General features: G+C 37.0%; 3 protein-coding genes across 15 annotated transcripts in view; 1 reads left to right on the forward strand and 2 right to left on the reverse strand.

The window, feature by feature from the left end:
- The first annotated feature begins 1,926 nt into the window (after positions 1 to 1,926).
- On the forward strand, positions 1,927 to 4,767 carry LOC114152262 (uncharacterized). Its single transcript, XM_028030090.1, has 3 exons — positions 1,927 to 2,900; positions 3,152 to 3,265; positions 3,651 to 4,767. The coding sequence occupies exons 1-3, from the start codon at positions 1,986 to 1,988 to the stop codon at positions 4,734 to 4,736; spliced, it is 2,115 nt and encodes a 704-aa protein (XP_027885891.1). The 5' UTR covers positions 1,927 to 1,985; the 3' UTR covers positions 4,737 to 4,767.
- Positions 4,768 to 5,159: 392 nt separating this feature from the next.
- On the reverse strand, positions 5,160 to 8,034 carry LOC114152414 (uncharacterized). The gene is made up of 2 exons (XM_028030322.1): positions 7,541 to 8,034; positions 5,160 to 6,307 (listed from the first exon to the last, which is right to left on the reverse strand). Exons 1-2 carry the CDS (start codon positions 7,976 to 7,978, stop codon positions 5,981 to 5,983), a joined length of 765 nt encoding a protein of 254 aa, XP_027886123.1. The 5' UTR covers positions 7,979 to 8,034; the 3' UTR covers positions 5,160 to 5,980.
- Positions 8,035 to 11,103: 3,069 nt separating this feature from the next.
- The window catches only part of mef2aa (myocyte enhancer factor 2aa), a 75,827-nt gene continuing 71,626 nt past the window's right edge, over positions 11,104 to 15,304 (reverse strand). For all 13 annotated transcript variants that reach the window (XM_028028986.1, XM_028029006.1, XM_028029016.1 and 10 more), the window contains one exon: positions 11,104 to 15,279. In XM_028028986.1, the coding sequence (XP_027884787.1) occupies positions 14,943 to 15,279 (337 nt within the window). In that variant the 3' untranslated portion in view covers positions 11,104 to 14,942. The remainder of the gene's footprint in view (positions 15,280 to 15,304) is intronic.

The raw sequence follows: 15,304 nt of genomic DNA on the forward strand, positions 1-15,304 counted from the left end.
GGTCTGTCCGAGTTGTCCATGATGGACCGAGCTGCATATGATTTATGATATAGGAGATCAAAAAGTATCTGGTTGAGTAAATGGAGACAAATGCACAAAGAGATTACACCAACACCGAAACAGTTAAATGTTTGCTCAGAGTACAGCAGCCTGTTTTGTAAGTCTGCTGTTGATTTGTATACTTGATGGTTTATTTACATATGAGAGCATGTCTGCTTTTAGCTGCGTATACAACATGCTTCTCTGAATTCTCTTATAGGTCCAAGTGTTTAAAAATATACTTAACGCTGTAATCTAGCCTAATTCTACAGCAGAACTGTCCAAAACAATCCCAAAATACTTCAGATTGATTCTGCAACATGACTGAGGCATATGAAATGTCAGAGCTCATCTTGCACTCCGTTTCACACAGATTCATATTTGTTTACTGAGGAACACAGTTAGCCTAAGCTCCTTAAAACTGAGCATTTGTGTTTGTTAGGTATAAACTTTAGCTCTGTGTCCACACAGAAACTAATGCAACAGACCCACTGCTGTTTCCTCTCTCCCTCTCTGCTCGTCTCTGCTCTAACGGTGGAGACTAACATGACAGCAGATGTGTTTGATTCTGGGCAGAGACTTGTTCAATATTTGCTGACGTCTTAAGGAGATCAGGCCCACATGAAAGAGCCACAACTTGGCTTCTAGTTAAAAGGCAGGTTTTGGTATCAGTACAGGGCAAGATCCCCTATGGCAGGTGGCCTCAAGGCCTGCATATCACACAAATCAAACATTCCAAAAACCTTGCTCGGTTGCTCTACACATGCACACTGGATCTCATCCAAGCCCCAACACAGCTGGTCTCATGGCCAGGAAGCCAAAACATTATGCATTTTAGGGGAACATGGAAGCACACAAACAACGTGCAAGGGGAACAGGGAGGTTAGAGGGCGAATATTTGTAGCATATCATTTATTATTTGCTTAATGAATCACTAAAAGCTACTGTAAATAACAAATATCTGCCAGGTGTTGAAATTTCTTGAAGTGAATACCTTTTTTATCTAATGTAAGACGTACAATTTCTTTTTTCGTCTTAACATTTTAAAACGCCAGCTACAGCCTTCTTTTAGAAAGGCTTTCTCTCGTAAAAGGCTTTCACAAACTGAATACTCACGTGTACTCTCAAGTCAGCATCAGCTGCAAGCTAACTAACTACCTGTTGCTCAGGTTTCTGACGTCATAGTTCTATATCTGTGGCAACTCTGCTCACCTTTCAGGTGGCCCGGGGAGTTTTTACGGAGCCCCTAAGGGGACATGGAGAGAAAAAAAAAAGGAAAGAAATCCCGACTTATTTTCTCGAGATCCCGACTTATTATCTCGAGATCCCGACTTATTATCTCGAGATCCCGAGATCCCGACTTATTATCTCGAGATCCCGACTTATTATCTCGAGATCCCGCGACATTTCTGAAAAATCGCGAGTTACTTTTTTTGGGGGGGAAAGGCATGTTTTTATACGGTAAACGTGGGGGAGTGTGTCTACATTGATTATGGAGGACGACTTATATCATTTTCTGCGGTCCAGAGATGTCCCAGAGGAGGATATCATGCACATGCAAAGAGACAAGGTAAATATAATCGCATAAAACATTGTTTGATAAATATCCGCTCAGTGAAAAACTACGTTTGATAGCCTTAGCTAAGAACCGCTTTGTATTTTATCAAGAAAAACTTGTTTTATCTGTTAAAGTTTGACCACACATTCTACAATTTGTCTTCAAAAAAGGGGGTTACTATGGCAACGGCACAACAAATTATGCGACCCATAACTAGCAGCGATAGTGCTACACAAGAAGTCTTCGCATGGCTTTCTGAAATACAACTATTACTATATATATATATATATATATATATATATATATATATATAAAGATGTGGATGTCTTTATTCTAATTATTTTTTTATTTTTTATGTCTCCAGGTGGACAAGGCTGTGCTGTCTATAATGACAGACGAACAGATGACCAATTACATCACTTCATATGGTGACAGAATAGCAGTTCTGTCTTTTTGTCAGCAAAGTACACTTATTGCAGAAAAAGATACTCTTCTCCAGAACTTAAGAGATAAAATTGGAGCACGGAAAATGAGATCTAGGACCAAAAGAGCTGTTTGTAGCACATCTGGTTTGTTCCAAATGCAAGGGGTGGAGATGGCAAGAGGAAGAAGTAAGGCAGCAGGGAGGACTTCGAGAAAAATTGAAATTGGGTGGCTTCATTTTCACATTGATGAATTCCAACAAGTGAGAACAAGAAATGGTGGAGGAACGAGGCATGCAACAGTGGATAAAAGTACAACTGTTTCTCAAATTCTTGAAATGGGAAAGGAGCTTTTTTTTCCAGATGGGACCTCCACCAAAGGGGTAATTGAAGACTTTCTTTTTGAAGTTTGTGACTTCAAAAAAAATCTGATTTCTTTAGATGAAACAGTCGGAAATCTTTATGAAAAAACCAAGCTGAAGCTTCTACGGTTTTACATGTGCACAAAGAAAGAAGAAACAGTTCAGTATTCATCTGAAGAAGATTGTCAAAGTCCTGAACAACCAAATGACATGGATTCAACCCCAACAGCTAGAAAAGGATCTTTTGGTGAAATGGAGGATTGTGATGATCAAACTTTGAATCACCTAGACTCTTCCTACAACCATTCTGGAGTTGTTGATTTTACAGATCCACCTCATTCTGGATCCACACCTCGGCAGCCCCAGCCCTTCAGCTCTGAAAATTCTGGATCTGTTCCACACATGGATGAGGGAGACACGGTTGTATGGAATCCTGAAGAGGACCTAATTGGATTGGATGATGACAGTGACATAGTCGTTGTAACACTAAATTATGACAACACTGAAGAAGTTGTACAGGTAAGATCAGAAACGCTTTGGCGTGATACGATTTAGATACTTATAGAAGTGATATGTGACATTTGAATTGAGGTAAAATAGTAACATATTATTTGGTAGAATTTACATAGTTTTTTTGTGATGTATTTTTAATCAACTGTGAAATAAATATCTATCTTAAGGCAAAGGTATGAATAGTTTAACACTTGTGTTGTGTGCTGTAATCAAACATAACTTTATATATTACAATACTGTACAACTTTGTCATTCAGGACGATCTCAGCAGTCCCTTTGGACACGGTTCCCCGATACTGTTGCCTTCAGCCAGGAGTCTCTTCTCATCACAAATGCAAACCAGTAATATGGAGGCAGGACAAACTGGCCAGGTGAAATGGACACAGTCAATACAACCCAGAGCTCATTTTCTCCTCTGTAATGAACAACTCAGTACCACCTTTTTTTTAAAGGTCATGCAATTATTACATCTTTTGAATTGAATACATATTTTTTTATTGAATTGAATATATATTTTTCATTTAATTGAATTGGTATTTTCTATTTAATTAAAAAAAATCATATGAAAGTATTAAAGTATGGATTAAGCAGAAGGGTTAGTGTTCCACCAGATCTTCCAAAGTTCTACAAATTAGCTTGGTAATCATAACATAGTAATGAAGAGAATATTAACAAACAAATGTCCAATCTGTTTGTAGAAATCTTATATTTGTATCTGTGTTGTTAATAATGGTTATTGCTTTATCTTTTACCCAGGACTCTGGCTTGATTCCACCCGAAGATTCTCACCCAAGTTCAAGCGGTCTACTGCCCCAATCTGTTTCAGCTGGTAACTCAGAAAATCTAGCAAACCATCTACATGTGTCAATTCGCAGGATCAAGGTTGTGGAAGATCTTTTGGCTGTGTTTATGGAAAACAACCTTTTGAATCAGACTTTAAAAATGGAGTTTGTGAATGAAAGAGCAATCGATGATGCTGGGGTATCAAGGGAGGTTTACACTGCATTTTGGGAGCAGTTTTTGGAACAGTGTGAGGGTGAAACAGAGCGAGTTCCCAGGTTGAGGCCTGACTTTTGTGAGTCTGAATGGCAAGCCATTGGACACATTTGGGTCAAAGGATTTCTAGACCATGGAGTCATTCCAGTGAGGCTATCGAAAGCTTTCATTTTAGCTTGTGTCCATGGAATTGAATCAGTGGATGATGATGTATTGATCCCATCATTTCTCAACTACCTCCCTCTAGTAGAGAGATCAGCTGTTGAGAAGGCTCTACAGGGCACCATGGATCAAGGTGATGAAGAGGACTTGCTAGACCTCTTCACAAGGATGGGGTCCCACTTCCTGCCTCCCAATGAGAACATTCAGCAGGCCATTGAAACCATGGCTCACAAGGCAATTCTTCAAGAGCCAAAGTATATATTGGATTGCTTCTCCACATCCATGGCATGTGTACTAGTGGAACTTGCTGACAAGAAAAGTCTGTTGTCTTTGTATGAAAAAAAGAAGGCCTCAGGTAAAAGACTGTTACAGCTGTTTGAATCAGCAAATGTGACGCTGTCCCAGAGAGAACAGACAACCTTTAACCACCTTCAACGTTTTGTAAAAAATGCTGATGAAGACAAGGCCGAAAAAATACTGCGTTTCTGCACCGGCTCTTCTGTAATCTGTGTTGACAAAATTCTCATTTGTTTCAACACTGAAACCGGGCTTAATAGAAGGCCTGTTGCTCGCACCTGTGGAGCTACCCTAGAACTTCCTTGCACTTATAGTTCTTACCCAGACTTTCGCACAGAGTTCGACAACATCCTCTCCAGTAATTACTTTGAAATGGACATAATTTGAAGTTGATGGGAGGTATTTACAGCACCTTTTTGTTTTGAATGCAGTTTTTTTTTTTTTTCTAAATTTCATATTTAAATATTTAATGCATTCAGTCATATAGCAATTGATTTTATGTTTTCATGGTTTGGCTGTATGTTTTTGTTACTTTACATTTCAATTGTATTTATTTTCAAAGATACCTTGTGAATAATACAAATTAATGTAAAAATTACTTTTCCGCAAGATTTTAAGATCTTGTTTTAAGTAAATAATTCCTTAATATTGATCAAAAAGTACTGTTTATATTGGAAGATTATTTAACTTATAACAAGATATTTTTCCTATAAGTTAATTTATCTGCCAATAGAGCAAGTACTTTCTCATCAATATTAAAGAATTACTTACTTAAAACTCTATATGTTGCTGAAAAGTTACTTTTAAGTTAATTTGTCTTATTTTAAGTGTAATAGGATATTTTCACTAGAAACTAGACCAGAATTACTTGTTAAGATTTTGTTTTTCAATGTATGAAGAAGTGCTCCTTTGATTTTATCATATTCTAACCCATTTTTTGTAATTAAACAGAAATGTGTTCTCATTTTCTTTCAAGATGCTGTACTACAAGACCGATCTGTTGATGTAGCCTCTGTGCAATGTTGCTTTAAGCAGAGTTTGTTCTTTCAGTAAGGTTTACTGTTTAAGCTTTTAGATGTTTTTACAGATTTTTTAAAAAGTTCATAATTGTGTTTACAACCCTTATTAACTTCAGAGGCAAGAAATATGCATTTTGCTTTGTATCATGTTGATTGTTTCAAATACTTTTCCTTTCTTTATAGCATTTCAAATTTTAAAAAGTTAATTAATGCAACATTTATTTTAAAAATAGAATGGCAGGACAGAGTTTATCACTTAAAAGAAGCATTTTGTTTTGATCACAGAATTACATTTTCAGATAAATATTATTTATACTAAATACCCTTATTTTCCTTTTATGTTTATCTTTGTTTGACAAGTAAATATTTGCTTTCACAGAGTTTATTTTGATCTGAAACAGATATTGCATATTTACAAAATGGTTAGAAGCAGTTGAATAAACTGGCAGTTCATGAAACTCAAATGAACAATACATTTCTTCATTGTCCCTTCTAGAGAACATAATGAAATACTTTTGAAAGAAAAGAAACACAGTTTGTTTACATCTGCATGCCATTCTAAGTGGGCTTGTAAAGGTGCTGAAAAATGTTCTTGCTTGCAGTCAGCACATTTTAAAGTGATGCAATGATTGCCTCTCTTAGATGCATATACAAGTTCAAAGCCTGGTAAGCGTCTGTGGGTAAGGTCAGATGGGACTCTGCCATAAGGATGTTGCAGAGGTCAAAGACATCTGGATCACATGGTTTGGTCAGTCGAGAAATGCACTCATTTTTGCATACTTCAACATGTTCCTCTTCAACAAGGCAAAGAAAGTCTCTTGTCCTGTAGAGCTCAGGTAATGCATACATCACATTGGGTCGACCACTGGGGACATTTCTGTTGTTTGATGGCCTGATGGAGTGTGCATTCCAAACCTGGGCAGTATCATCCAGCTCATCCTGTCACAAAGAACACATGAATATGAGAATCATACACACTCATCTGTCTTAAAATTAGTAAATTATAAGAGTCATAAATAGGGATAGGAATTCCTAAAAACTTTGCAATACCAATTTCATTATGATTATTAATTATTGATTTTATTTTCATCAATTCTCAATGAGTTAGAGAATAAAGTCCTTAATTTAAAATTTGCACCATGTTGTATTCAATTCAAACAAAACTGAAGGTGGCTTGAAAAAGAAGAATCCTGCAGTTAGATTACAATTTTAACATGAAATTCAACTTTTTACACATCAACAATGTTTGCGAACACAATTTTGCATGTTTCACATCTCAGGAAAAATCTTTCAAGACTTACAGTGTCTCCAGCTATGGTTAAACACATTATTATATGTGTATTGTTATTTAAACATCTGAGAAAGCTAAGCAACTTCAAGTATGCAAGATCAAATCATGGTCATACTGATTTATTTAGTCCACTGCTTAAACTAGTGGACTTAACATATAGCATTTATGTGTTAATGAAAATGATGTCTTGCTTACAGCTAAGGAAAATATAACATTTTAGATTAGAATATTACATCACACCAATAAAAACACTAAACTCCTGCTTTAAGGTTATTTTAAAGTGCTTTTAATTTGACAATACTCATCCCAAATTCTAATTTATTGAATATGACTGTACATATAACTGAGATTGAGACTATTCATACAGTACAGAGCTGATATTAAAACAATAACCTTGATATGGAAGCATCTAAACTTGCCTGGCAGAAGAGCCAGAGTCCATTCCTCCCCCAGGGACCCTCAGACCTCCCTGAGGATCACGGCTAAGCAACATGTCAAACACTTTACATTCAATAGTCATTTGCATGATGTGTGTTAATTTTTTGGGACGTTGGAAGGATTTGTTCCCTTTATTGTGATTCAAGCTTTGTTTGGGTCCTAGTCTTTTTTTGTAGAATATAACCACACTTTGGAACCCATAATGTGTCCTCGGTCCAAAGTAGACTGATCTCGCTATTCTGTTGAGTTCTCCAGAGTTCTGGTATGACTTTATTATTTGATCTGAATGTCAAATGAACTACGTTGGGACTATTTGTTTGGAAACACAGCGGATGTGTGTGCGAGCTGCGCAGCATCCGCTGTGTTTAAAAACAAGTAATCCCTCTAGGATCTCAGTTTGCTATTATTATCCAAACATAAATAAATTATTAAGATTAACTCACCTGTATGATCCCCATGCAGCAAAACTGAAGAAGGTTTTTGTCTAAAAATCCACCATCAAAGTAACCGTTGTCTCTGATGTCTCCAAAAAGGGACAACCAGAACTCCACACACTGGTTACGAAGGAAACGCCACCAATATTCAATTCTTTGATTAGCTGTACTTGCTCCTTCCAGGTAACTGTCAAGGGTCTCGTTTGGTTCCGTTGGTACAAGGAAACGCTGGAAACTTCTCACATGGCCATTTTCGGTTCCAAGATCACCACGTACAACTCTAGGGCAGCCATTTAAACGCTGCACCGCTTCGATGTAATACCCCCCGATCACCTTTGGATTACTACTTGTTGTGTAAGCATTAAGCCAGATTATTTTTCTTGAAAACCCATCAATACTTGCGTTGATGCATATTCCATATGGTCTAAGTTTGTCGTAGGAGTCCATGTGCCAGATGAAGTTTGGTCCCTTTGAAAAGTATAATAATAATAAGTCGGGATCTCGAGATAATAAGTCGGGATCTCGGGATCTCGAGATAATAAGTCGGGATCTCGAGATAATAAGTCGGGATAATAAGTCGGGATCTCGAGATAATAAGTCGGGATCTCGAGATAATAAGTCGGGATCTCGAGATAATAAGTCGGGATAATAAGTCGGGATCTCGAGATAATAAGTCGGGATCTCGAGATAATAAGTCGGGATCTCGGGATCTCGAGATAATAAGTCGGGATCTCGAGATAATAAGTCGGGATCTCGAGATAATAAGTCGGGATTTCTTTCCTTTTTTTTTCTCTCCATGTCCCCTTAGGGGCTCCGTAAGTTTCAGCTTATTGTGCCGTCCTGTACGGGAAGCGCGAGATCAGGTCCCATCTCCTTTGTGATTACAGATTGACTATCTATTAAAAATGCTATTAATGTTTATTTCTTTCGCTGTTTAGCTGTTATGTGTGTGTATTTATATCAGCTTACCTGTGGTAGCTTTGACCTCGACTCCACATTTTGTGTTTTTTTTAAATTTTTTTATTTGGTTTTTTTATGGAATATTACCTGAAATTAAAGCATTGTTTCAAAGCATATCTAAAAATGTTTGGCAAAAAATTTTGTTGTTTATATGTTAGACCTTGTGTCGTATCATTTTTAATCTAATTTAATGTGTAATCTGCAAGTCACCGCTAGGTGGTACACTTGGTCCTATTTTCAATCAGTCGTGTGACATTAGCTTCTTTTTCAAAGGGAAACTCGACTGGTCCTCAAAACTTGCAAAGATCACTGCTACAATCTCAGTTTTATTAGCTGGCATAATAAGCAACTAGTCTGGGAGGAGGATGAAAAAAAATCCTTCAAGATTAAAGTTTTCTTCAGGTTTTGGTGTACAGAAACCCAGTTTAACAGTAACATCACTGTTTAGTCAGCCGAAATATGAAAAAAGGCCAATTTTAAAGTGACGGCATAATTTAGAATCCTTTCCGCATGGAGTTTGCATGTTCTCCCTATGATGTGTTTTCTATGGGTAATGTGGTTTTCTCCCACAGTCCATAAACATCACTTAGATGAATTGATTATTCTAAGTTCTCCAGAGGTATAGGTGTGTGCAAGTATGTCTCTGTGAAATGTCTGAAATATATTCAATACTTTGGTAGAAATACTTTTGGCAATGAGAAATCTATCTCATTATTTACAATTCTTAAGAAGTAAAGTTAATTAACACATTGAAACATAGGTGTTTTTCTGATAAATCAGTTTTCTCTTCAAAATGTTATCTGTTGGTAAACACACGTTTTATATACCAATTTATACTTTTATCTGAATAAGGTGCAACCAAAAAAAAATAATAATAATTGTCGGCTTGCAGACAATTTAAATAGATGTAAGATCCATTTAATTTTCAAGACATTTTGTGAGAAAGCCTATTTTAGCTTCAATCAAGTAGTTGGCCTTTTACTCAGTCTTGCATAACTGATGATTGGTATAATGGGAATGAAAACACAAAACTCTTGATTGTTTTTCTCTCTTTTATGAGTGTTTCTAAGCACATACGTGAAATATAGGATTTCTGCATCTGTAGAAGTCATATATTCCCTCAATACAATCAGAAAACCCAATTTTGGGTCGAAAACACTATTCCTCAAAAACCTATGTTGTTTGTAACCTTTATAAATTGAGATTAAAAATATTACCCTGGGCTGTTTTCTATCCTTGTTTATTATGGAAAAAACCATACACCCACATACTGTACATTTGATAGTTATTTTTACTATTCTAAAACATCTGACTCTAATTTCCTATTCAAATTTAACCCCTTACCTAAAAGTTGACTGCCCCCCTCCCCAATTGTTTTCATCAAGTTTAAAATTGATGAAAATGTTAATGGCGACATAAACACTTTTACAGCATGACAGGGATTCATGCCTACATACTAAAAACCTGCAGATTATTCTTTGTTGTCCCATCATTTGTAAGTGATCTGCTTTGCAGCAGTTGTTCTTTTCCATAGTAAATATCTTTTTTTAATTGTCACTACTGAAAAAACACAAGTAAAACTTCTCGGTGCAACAATGATTCAGGAATATTTGTCTTTAAGTATTTCAGCAAGACGTGACAGTTAGCAAGTATGTATGACAAAAGGACCTCCCAAATGTGGAATGCAGTTTTGATACACCCATGCTGTTTGTGCCACGACATGTCCAAGTACATGTGTTAAGACCAGGTTGTCACGATAAAATGAAGGATTTGTAAGATATTCCAAGTTAAACTCATTTAATTATTTCCAGTATATTTGATCATAAAAAGCTTAGAATTTATGTCATAATTCTTATGTAAGTTGCTTAAAAGTGACATATTTGGAAAAACATAGTTCAATCTGTTTAACTAATTTATCAGAAATGCAACTGTAACACTGAGTACAGTATCACTGAAATTAGGTTGCTTCCTTACTTTCAATTTTGAATCCTTTTGTCCGGTTTTAGATATTGGAAAATACTTTACATTCCTAAGTATTTTTAAATGGCCTTGCAACTGAATCAAACCACTGTTCCTTACAAATATGTCCAAGAAATTATAAAGCAAGCATAAACAACTCTGTTGGCCAGAACTCCTTTCTGACCTACATGACCCAACCAGGAAGCCAGCGACATTTAATTGTACAACAACGCCTCCTTCTGGTAACTTTGCGGAAATACATAGACGTCTGCAAAAACAGAACATACTAAATCTTACCATTAAAGGCTACTGTATGGTTTCTTATGTTTTTGTTGTTTAATCCACCGAAAACCTTTATATTGCAGGTCATTATGAGAAAGTCATTTGTATGTTAAAATTGCTACTGTCTTTGAGTATTCAACTTGAGGAATAGTTTGGATGTCACTGAAAAGTAAATGTATTACAACAAATATATTATATTGATTACTTGTTATTACTATTATTATTTTGTTAACTAATCTTTTTTTAAGACAAAAGCTCATTTTATTTGTACTGCAGACATGTTGCAATGTGGTCATTTTTAGCCTGCAGTGTTTTGACTAACCTTTTGAAAATGCAGCATTAACCAAGTACATAAAGATGGGCAGACAGAGTTCAGATTGAGCATACACTGAGGTGTTTAATAAAGTTGACAGTTTATACTGTTTGGGACTTCACAGAAGAACTGATTCTATGAAAGAGTTGTTTACTTCATTTTATACAGAATAAGAGAGAGAAAAAAAAAACTAAATTACACATGAAAAGCCAATATTTGCACTTTTTGTGTAGAATACAAATTTTGTACAACAACATCTAGCATAGTATCTTAATTGTTCAATAAAAAGTTCACTTGAATAATTATTGTATGTTGAAAATAAAAACACATTCAAGCGAAAACAAAAATGCAGATTAACTTAAAGTCTATTTCAATTTTAAAACAAATAATTTTATTATTGGCAACAAAGTCCAGCTTGTGCCGCCAAACGGTCTGAGCACTCAAACCGAAAACAGCTTCTTTAGTTACGTGAACTATTAACTACAGACACTTACCAAACACTTAGTTCTGTTTATAAAAGCCATGAAGCAAAGCGGTGTGCTCTTGCACAGCAAAGTGAAGAAAGTCCTCTCCAGAGGTTCATCGATTACCCTTTCCGTTCACATTCATTAGTTATGCACAATTTGGACGAGGACGAACAGAGCGAATTGTATCACCGTGCATTCGCTATGCAATATCTTGTGTGAGTTTGCGGTGAAGAGAGGCGGAATCTGCTCCCTTACAGATGATGTCTGCATTGTCTTTTCCTTACAGGAGTGAGAATAAATGTGGTGCAGTTTCTCTTTGGAATAAGGCATTTCCTAACTGTGCATATTGGTAGAGCAACTACAAAATTCCCTGATATGTCACCAAGTGCTAAAAAAATGTGCTCAACTATGAGGCAGCGCTGCCAAGACAGGCTGATTTCTGTTGAAGTCATTTATTATTGCTATTTTCCTCTGCTGTGTTAAACTGGATTACAATAAGGGTAATTAAACACTATGGTGTATATTAATGTATCATAAAGTGTCTCGCAAAAGCAGTCAGTTGAACTTTTCCAAAATTTGTCACATTGCAACCACAAACTGCAATGGATTTTATTGGGATTTTGTGTAATTTTTACAAGTCAAACAGTAAAAATTGGGGCCCCAATTTATATTTGCTTCTTTTTCTTCAGAGGTCAGCTTTTTGAGTTTATCTGGGTGCAATGGAGGAGAAGCAGCCACTCTGGAGGAGTTGAAGATCAAGAGAACACTACAAATCTGATCTTTCAAAAAAGAGTGCCAAAAAAGGCAATTGTTGTAAGAAAGCCAGAACAAGGGCAGGCGAGGCCAAAAATGTAAGTTTTTAGTTCCCCACCCATTATCTTAACATAGATGAAAAATAGCAGGACAACCAAAGACAAATATCCAGGCTACTATAGGATACCAAGAAATGGGATCAATGTTTCTTGAAGTCTGTCTGTCCAAGCTGACTCAGGTTGAGGTGTTTGGTAAATAACATTGGGATTAAGGTTTATTACATACCCCCAAAATTTGTGGTTGTAGTTGTGGCTAGAGGCAGAAAACACATGCCACACTTTCCAGATTTTTGTTTGTTAAAATAAAATAAATTCTCTTGCATTTCATAAGTACTGCATTGTGTCGCTCTTTCATGCACAATCTCAATAAAATACATTAAGACCTGTGGCTGTAACGAGACACAGTGTGAAAACGTTCAGGCTGTATGAATACTTCTTATGGGAAAATGAATATGAGGAGATGGCCCAAACGAGATTGATGATAATAAAATTGTAGTCCAGTAACTTCCAGCTGTGGCACTTCAGAATAAGAGGCTAACAGTCTGACACTCTTTCCCCTGACAGCTTGTGGACTGAATATGTTTAGTAATGACATCATAGTATTTATATTTCATGTGAAGTGGGGTTAAATCTGCATAGATCTGCAATGGTGTAAACTGTGGGAAGGTTGGGGGGGTTGAAGGATGCCCAAGGTTACTAACAAACACAAGACATGCCATGGAGAATGCACAGTGAAATCCGTCTCATACAGAAAAATTCTCATACAAATGTGTGCCTCTCAGCAGGAAATATAGAAATCAGTCAGTGTGCTGTTATCTGATGGATGGGTTATTCCTTTTGAAATAGAGAATAAAAACAGCCACAATCCTGTTTTTTCAGTCATTGTTAGAGTGTAACACACAGGCTGTATGCCAAAACAACTTTCAATTTCTTTGCAAATTTCTGGCTCCTATAGTTCCTACTACAAGGTGACAGTATTGTCACTAAATGGGGATAAACTTGTGATAGGATCTCTTCAGCCAATTGGGTTATTATGGGTATATACAACCACATGTGGGCCCACAAATATGATTATTTTCATCCCAAAGTTTCCAGCAGCTCTTCTGTGTTTAAATTTGTTGAGTTAAATTCCAAAAGCCAGTGGCAGGATGATCCAAATGGTCTCAGAGATGGTTTTCATTCAGTTGAGTTAGAAGCAACAACAATAGAATATTCTCTGTTGTGTGAGATAAAACTGTGGGTTTGAATTGTGGCAGTAACTTCAGCACCTGATGTTAAAGCACAAGAGGTGGGAAGAAACCTTATTTCCCCCAGCCTTTTGCTCATCCTTCAAAAAAAAGAAGAAAAGTTTGACCTTACTTAATTCGTCATAGAGTGTATTCAGGGCAAACAAGACAAAACCAATAATCTATAAGCAAAATATTGTCAGAGTTTATGCAGAAATGACTGAACAAAACCTTGAAATATGGACCAGTGACTTTTTTTAAGGGTCCACTCCTGTAAACTCAGCTGTAAACCACAAAAATATACTTTTCTTGAAAACGGTGTACTCACCACCCTGGCAATATATATATTAAAGTTGCTATTTACACAACAACAACAACAAAAGACAAAACGCTTGGCTCATATTTTGACGTTGTACAAATAGAACAGCAAACGCCCATGGCTTTTTGATTTCGGATTCAAGAATCAGCCTTTTGTGACTTTCACACCGCAACAAAGTACGATGAAAAATACAGAGTACGATGAAAAGAAAAAAAAAAAAGAAGACAGGCAGTATTTGAGCAAACTGTAGAGAGATTACAGCAACTGTACAACACAAAAACCCCCAGCTTTGGCTTATTTAACTAATGAACTGTTGCTCAAATGTGAACACGTTGGCTTACTAACCAGCTCAACTGGACAGGTTTGCATGATCTTAACTGTATATTTATACACTTTACTCTTTTAAATTATAAAATGAATTATCATTATTGCGATAAATTCTGATGTTATTTTACCTCCCATATTGTTGTTTAAAAGTTGTTTTAGCTTATTAAAGAGTCTGGAAAGACCTCAACATGATGTGCTCTGTGTCAAAAGATCATATGGATTTAAAAAATTTAGAGAGGCCCCCTTTTAGACCAAACTTGTGTGATTGCACCGTTGTATTTGGACATACTTTTTGACATGAACATCCTATGTAATTAGAGAGTCCTTAGCCTGAAAGCAACACAATTTTCTGGGATTGTTTGCAAACTTGCGAGCACGACAGCAAAACAGCAATTACATGTAAGTGTCTGACTAGACCAGTGGCTACAATATTCTACCGCTTATCGCTTAACAATTTTCTCTCATCTGCAGACGCCTTCTGAACTGCACCAAGTACCTGATACCACCTGCCAGTGCCCGAAATGTATTTAGATTGTTTAACCTTCCTGTATCAGTTTTAAAATTGACTTAAATATGCCCTGACATCATCTAACATTACATCCCAGAATTACAAATCGAAGTGGAGTTGAATAGTAGAATAATGTTGACAGCTATAAGGACCCTCGCTCCATCTTTTATCCCCACGTCTAATCCCTCCCTTTCTCTCTCTCTGTCTGGCTGGTGACTGCAGACCGGATCAGAGCTCCTTATGTCACCCATGAATCCATGCGCAAGCGCTTGACTGACGGGCTCTCCCTGTCTTCAGAGCCGGCAGGGGGTCTTCCCAGTCCAAGCGGGGAATGGAAGTCCGCCCGGTGGTCCTCGCGGTCGCTGCCGTCATATGAGCTGCAGGACGAGCTGAGGCTGTCAGCGGGCGAGCGTCCCAGGACTTCCTGCCGGCTGGACCCTTGCTGGGGCTGCTGTGGGGGAAACCCGGATGGGGTGACCCGCTCGCGGGGCGGGGAAATGGGCTCAGACTTGATGTTTATGCTTTGGCTGGTGCTAATGGATAAGTTGGAACCCTGAGGTAAGTGACTTCCACCACTGCAGCAGAGACAAGAGGAACATC

The sequence above is a fragment of the Xiphophorus couchianus genome, chromosome 2 (genome assembly GCF_001444195.1).
Source record: "Xiphophorus couchianus chromosome 2, X_couchianus-1.0, whole genome shotgun sequence".
In the NCBI taxonomy this organism is placed as follows: Eukaryota; Metazoa; Chordata; class Actinopteri; order Cyprinodontiformes; family Poeciliidae; genus Xiphophorus; species Xiphophorus couchianus.